Below are 6,354 nucleotides of genomic sequence, written 5' to 3'. Positions count from 1 at the left end.
ACTTTAGCCTACATGTGAAGTTATTTAGATGGAAACCCAAAGAGAGCAACCCAGTGCTGTGCCTTGTGGACTGAGGTTTGTGGGTTTTCAGGGGTGGTGATCAACGTGTGCATAACTCATGGCATCTTCTGTTACATGCAGGATGATAAATATTCAGCGCTAAGAGCATGCAGAGTTAGACAAGGCTGTTACCTTTTCTGAGGAGTTCTTTCTGCTTGCCCCTGTAGGCCATCTTTGACTCATGCCCAAGGGGGCACTAGAGTGGTGGAGGGGCATGGAGGAAGAGGGGGAGGAGACGATAAACTCACTGGAGCTGGTAGCACTGCAGGGGAACGAGAGCCAGTGCAACGCCACCAACGCCACAGCCAACAGGACGAACATCACCTTCTTCCCCTACTACCAGCACTCGCTCCCAGTGGCTGCCAGCTTCATCTTCGCCTATCTCTTCATCTTCCTGCTGTGCATGCTGGGTAATATCCTGGTGTGTCTGATCGTGCTGAGGGACCACCGAATGCGCACTGTGACCAATCTCTTCATCCTGAACCTGGCTGTGAGTGACCTGCTGGTGGGCATTTTCTGCATACCCACAACACTGGTGGACAACCTCATCACAGGTGAATGCTCAAATAGCTCACAGAAAACATGCTTAGTCACACCAGTTAATAGCATCCTGAGATTCATAAACACTCTAGAATGTCCTATGTCCATTCTATGGACATAGGACATAATGCTTTGCATGTGACTGTAAATATGGTTCTGACCATATTCAGATCATATTCATCTCTGCAGGGGGCGCAGCTGAGCAAATGGTTATAGGCACAGTATTCCATGTTGTTGGGCATGTTTTGTGACATTTCCATTATTAAATACTTAACCTGAGTTTTTTTCCATGTATAAAAACAATTCAAAAGACATGATTTATAATGAATTCAAATCCAGGCTCTTGCCTTGTAAGTTTTACAAAGAAGTTTATTTTTCAATCCATGAACTCTGGTCACCTCCGATATTTAGAACCTAGAAGTGAAGGGCTGCCACTGGACAGCTGAAGTAAGTCATGTGAATTCAGGATCATTCTGTCGAACATTTAAAAGAAAAAAGGTACATGCTGTTAATAGTAAAGCAATTGATCATTCTCCAGCAAATGAAAAACATGGCTTTCCATTTAAATTATGGCACTAAAAGACTTGTGTGTTTATTGGTCATTGTTATTGAGGATGAGGTGTGGGGGGGCATTTCCGGTGCTGATTCTCATTTTCAGTCTCTCTAGCAGCCTGGATTTAATTATGATTTAAAAACATGTTGGGGGCAGTCTAAACGTGTCTAAAGCATGGGGATCACAAACTTTTCACACCACATACCACCTTAGAAAGTGTTACACTGTTTGCATGCTGCCATTACATTATGCTTGATCATCACGAACAACATCCTGGGTAAGAGTGCCTGTTATTTTCACAGCGTGAGGGTTATTGTTTGACATTTTCTCTCACCGTGCTGCACAGTGGCTTGTTGCAGAGTGCTGCTGGTGGCGATTTCATCATACTCTGTTTTGTTTATAGGTTTAATTAATTTGATACTAGTGTTGTATGGGCCTGTTTTCCTATGTCCTCTTTATGGGTAATTAGTGCACAGGTTGCAGTCTGCTATGTTGCTAACTGTGATGCACTTCCACACTGCAGACATTTCTGTCTTGTTTATTTTGCTCAATAACGATGCTGCTGATACATTATTACGCAGTATCAGTTTTTTTATTATTACTATTTTTTTTTATATTCCCTCCACCCACCCACCCCCCCTCTCCAGAGGACTGCTTTATTTTTCATTTCCATTGCAAAAAAAAGGAAACACAGAACAAGCAAGGAAAAATAAAGCAAACACAGTATCAGTTATAAGCATCAGTGCATTGTAACAAGGATGAATGTGAACACAGACCTGATAGCAACACTTGTATCGGTATTGGTGCATCCCTAATTATTATCAACCAACTTGTTTATATTATATAAATTTATAAGATAAAACCGGAGCTGCCATTTGATTTAAAAACACAACAGTAATAGGGGCAAGTGACAGTTTCTTTGTTTCACAAATGATTGCCAAAATAGTATTAATGTCCATTACAGTCACATGACATCAAATTCTAAATTTCACTGGCTCACAAAATCCATGTTGTCTCACATGTGCCTGAAGAGCCTTTTATGACTTGAAATAGCACACAATCATTGTAAACAGAGGAGAGGTAATCTTCTTCCATAATGGCCATGGCTAGATCTATAATGTTCAAATATTCTTTGCTCATTTCTTGTAAAGTAGATGCAAAATTGACATGTCCATCTCATTCTTTAGAATAAAACCTTGAAGCAGCATATTAAAACAAGACCTAAAAATATATGTCAGAATTACAATAATCCTGCGATGGGCTGGCCCCCCATCCAGGGTTGTTCCCTGCCTCGTGCCCATTGCTTCCGGGATAGGCTCCGGACCCCCCGCGACCCAATAGGATAAGCGGGTTGGACAATGGATGGATGGATGGAATTACAATAATGGGTATGATAGTTACATAATAAATATATAATTGCTACATTCTAGAATTATAACAGATCCATGTCCAAACAGTACATTTACACCCAAAATTAATATGTAGAATGGGTTTGACTTGTTTTGTACGGAAGAGGATTATGGCCACCAAGAAAATATTATTTGAATTCTGACTTTAATCTCAGAATTCTGACTTTTTTCCTCAGAATTCTGTCTTTAATGTCAGAAATCTTACTTTAATCTCAGAATTCTGAGTTTAGAAATAAAAAAGTCAGAATTCTGACATTGAAGTCAAGTCAGAATTCAAATAATATTTTCATGGTGGCCATAATCCTCTTCCGTAGTTTTGAGCATATGAATGTTTAATTAAAAACCACACTTTCCCGGAATTAAAGGAGATTTTCCAGCGAAAAACAATTCAACATCAATTTGCTTCAAAATCTGATTTTAAAATACTATAGAAATACGGCCATTCTCAGCTTCTGTAGGCTGCTATTATAATTAACTCATCTGAGGTTACGCCAACACTTAATTTTAAGTTATGAGAACAAAAGGCCAACGGTTATTACAGTGGATATATAGCTAGTTTCCTGGTGGACCATTAATGCCTTGCACATTTTTGTCCACATTATAAAACAGAACACCAGCAAACATCTAATAAAGATCTAATAGCAGTGAGAGAGTGAAATGAAGTAGAAGATGAAAGTTTGTAGTAGAGAGGAATGAAGTAGAAGATTTCTCCATGTACTGTAGATGATTATCGACAAACCTGTACCTTCCTCATTTTACATTCATGTTTGACTTTCATCCCTTAGTTCAAACAGACATGTTAACAATGGCCAGTTTTTCGCAATGAACCAGCTAAGTTGTCCGATGGTTTCACGTGAACCACCGGCAGGGGCTCCAATGGGTCTTGGGGAGACGCTTCTTACTTAATGACCTTAATGAGGTCCGTACTTCGGTAAGCAGGCTTTTTTTCATGGACTGCGGTTTGCCAATCGGCAGCCAGAGGTATCATTTCCCACCTGGAGGATGACCAGCATCACACAAGGTTAGCAGGAAGTCACAAGTAATTCATGTCATTTGCAGCACTTTCCAAAAATAGAGCCGTCACCGTGGGAGAGAAAGCCTTGCTGGGGAAGCAGCAGGCAAGTTAAACTTGAGTTAATTATAATTTAATCTGCTTCAATTTGCTATGTAGAATGCGAATTAAGAGTCATTTCACGAGTATCTCCACTTCTGCACAAGTGGGGGTACTCTCGCTGTCTGTCACATGACTGTTGCCGTGTTTTTATCGCAGGCAGGTTGCTTGGGTCTTAACCTGGGCTTCAGGTCATACATTTTCTGACCAAGAATCTCCAGGAAACATGGTGTCATTGTATAATTCCTTACAGGCAGTTTTTTCCTGCCAGCAAGTAGTTAATACCAGCTTATGCTGGATTTTCTGTCCCAGTAACAGATGTCCACACACCCAACAGTGACAGTAATGGAAGTAGTCAGAATTTTCTGAGCTAACTGAACAAGAAGCTCACGATGTCAACTGACAAGCTGATGTTTGGTTTATATTCCACAGTACTAAGAAAAAAAATCATTTGTTTAATTAACTCTGGGATATCACTGATCCCATTGTTCCCCGAGTCGCTCCCTGTGTCCTTGAGGCTGCCTGTTCTAAACAGCATCTTCTTAACTCTGGAATATTTTATGACATGAATATTCATACCATTTGCCAGCTGAAGGTGAAGATGCAAGAATGATCTCCCCTTGCTTCCTGGCTCAAACCAACCTCAGTGCAATTGGTGTCAGTCAAACTGTCCAAGTGAAAAAGGCAGCAACAGTGGGATTTATCATTGTGATGTGTCCTGATTTAAATATTGTTGATAACTTGGTAAAAAATAAACTCTAGCTGAAATATGGAAAACCTTTCAGAGAGCCCTCTGTAATGCCATCATGTGCACGCTTGGCTCTCCTGTTCGCAGGTTGGCCGTTCACCAACATGGTGTGTAAGATGAGCGGCCTGATCCAGGGAACCTCTGTCTCAGCCTCCGTCTTCACCCTGGTGGCAATCGCCGTGGACAGGTGTGTGCTCCGTTCATGTGTGGAATGTTCTGGGTGCATATCAGCCTTCTAAATGCACTCATATTTAAAAAGCTTCTTTCTCTCTGTAAGGATGCTCTGCCCCTGTATGTGCATCCTGAAAAAGCTGATAATGAAAAGGAGGATTAGGGAATGCCGCATAAGAAGCTAATTTACATATTTAGAAATTAAGGCACCCTAACAATGACAATTCTCTGTTGCCCTCCCCCCCCCCCAATCCCTTCTACAAGGTTCCGCTGCATTGTCTACCCATTTCAGCCCAAAATAACCCTGCTGGTAGCCAAGGCAACCATTGCCATGATATGGGTCTTAGCAGTGGTGATTATGTGCCCCTCTGCCGCCATGCTCACGGTGCAGCGGGTGGAAAACCATTACATGGTCCACGAGGAGAACTACAACCGAACGTACCCATTGTACACCTGCTATGAGAACTGGCCGGAACCCGGTATGCGTAGGGTCTACACCATGGTGCTCTTTGGGCACATATACCTGGTGCCTCTCATGCTTATCACACTCATGTACAGCCGCATCGGCGTGAAGCTGTACACCTCCTCCGTCCTGACCTGTGCCGAGCCCCGTGACATGGTCTCCGCTCGAGCATCAACCCCTGAGGGAAGGCCAGTGTCACAGAGGAAAATTCGGGTCATCAAGATGCTCATTGTGGTCGCTTTACTCTTCATGTTGTCTTGGCTCCCGCTGTGGACCCTGATGCTCCTCACAGATTATGGAGGACTGGAGGGTGATCAACTGGAGCTCATCACTGGGTACATCTTCCCCTTCGCCCACTGGCTGGCTTTTTCCAACTCCAGCGTCAACCCCATCATCTACGGCTACTACAATGAGAACTTCAAGAGGGGTTTCCAGGTATTCTGTCAGCCTCACTCCTGCTGCCAGGGAAGCAGGGAGGGAAGAGAGCAGAGTCTGGGTGATGGTAGAGAGGAGAGGGGTGGCTCACAGGATGCCGTCACCAATGGCAATCCCCTCACCTTTGGGATGAGAAACAGAGTGCATACAGACGGGGACCCGACAAAGTGTGTGCGTCTGGAGCTGGAGTGGAGGAAGAGCGTGGCTGTTAGCGACCCTGCGCATGGGGATAAGGGGCAGACAAGAGCGGGGAGTCTGGCAGCTGGTGTCGCTAACAGAAGAGGGCTCTGCACTGAGGAGGGCGAGAGGATTGGAGGAGCTGGAGTCTGTCAGGCCTGGGACCTCTGAGGGGGCTTTTGTGTTGGGGGAGGAATGGGAGCAGATGCACTGCTTCAGCATGATTCATCACCAGAAGAGGTACCTGAGGACTCATACTGGACACAATACCAAACTGGGCAGACGGTGAGCCCACCACTCCCAGCTCACTGACTTCAACAGTGGAGTGCTGCACCTTCGTCTCCATCGCCTAACTCGTGCTATCTCAGTGTTCACACGTGTCAGATCTCATGGTCACACCAGCTCACTTACTGTTCTTTGAAGAATGGTATGAAAGCTACAGTCTCTGATTCATGGGTTTCCATAGTGAAAGAACACTTCAAAAAGGCAAAGGTTCAACGTCCGTCCTAAAACTCTCCCCCTAACATGAGACTCTGTCAGCCTGCTGCTTTTTGGTGTTTTTCACTTGGTTCTAATGACTGTGGCCCTGGTTTTCTGTGTTTTATAGTCCTCTCTACTCTCAATGTCGCAAAATATTTTGCTTCCCTTTCTCTGCTGGGTTGCTGCTTCAATCAGTTCTGAATTCTT

The 6,354-nt window shown here is 43.8% G+C and overlaps 1 protein-coding gene across 1 annotated transcript; it reads left to right on the top strand.

Moving 5' to 3' along the window:
• The first annotated feature begins 251 nt into the window (after positions 1-251).
• On the top strand, positions 252-5,838 carry npffr1l2 (neuropeptide FF receptor 1 like 2). Its single transcript, XM_023812356.2, has 3 exons — positions 252-614; positions 4,509-4,608; positions 4,857-5,838. The coding sequence occupies exons 1-3, from the start codon at positions 275-277 to the stop codon at positions 5,836-5,838; spliced, it is 1,422 nt and encodes a 473-aa protein (XP_023668124.2). The 5' UTR covers positions 252-274.
• The last annotated feature ends 516 nt before the right edge of the window (positions 5,839-6,354 follow it).

This window comes from Paramormyrops kingsleyae, chromosome 2, assembly GCF_048594095.1.
Source record: "Paramormyrops kingsleyae isolate MSU_618 chromosome 2, PKINGS_0.4, whole genome shotgun sequence".
Lineage (NCBI taxonomy): Eukaryota > Metazoa > Chordata > Actinopteri > Osteoglossiformes > Mormyridae > Paramormyrops > Paramormyrops kingsleyae.
This window is presented reverse-complemented; position numbering and strand designations above follow the sequence as displayed.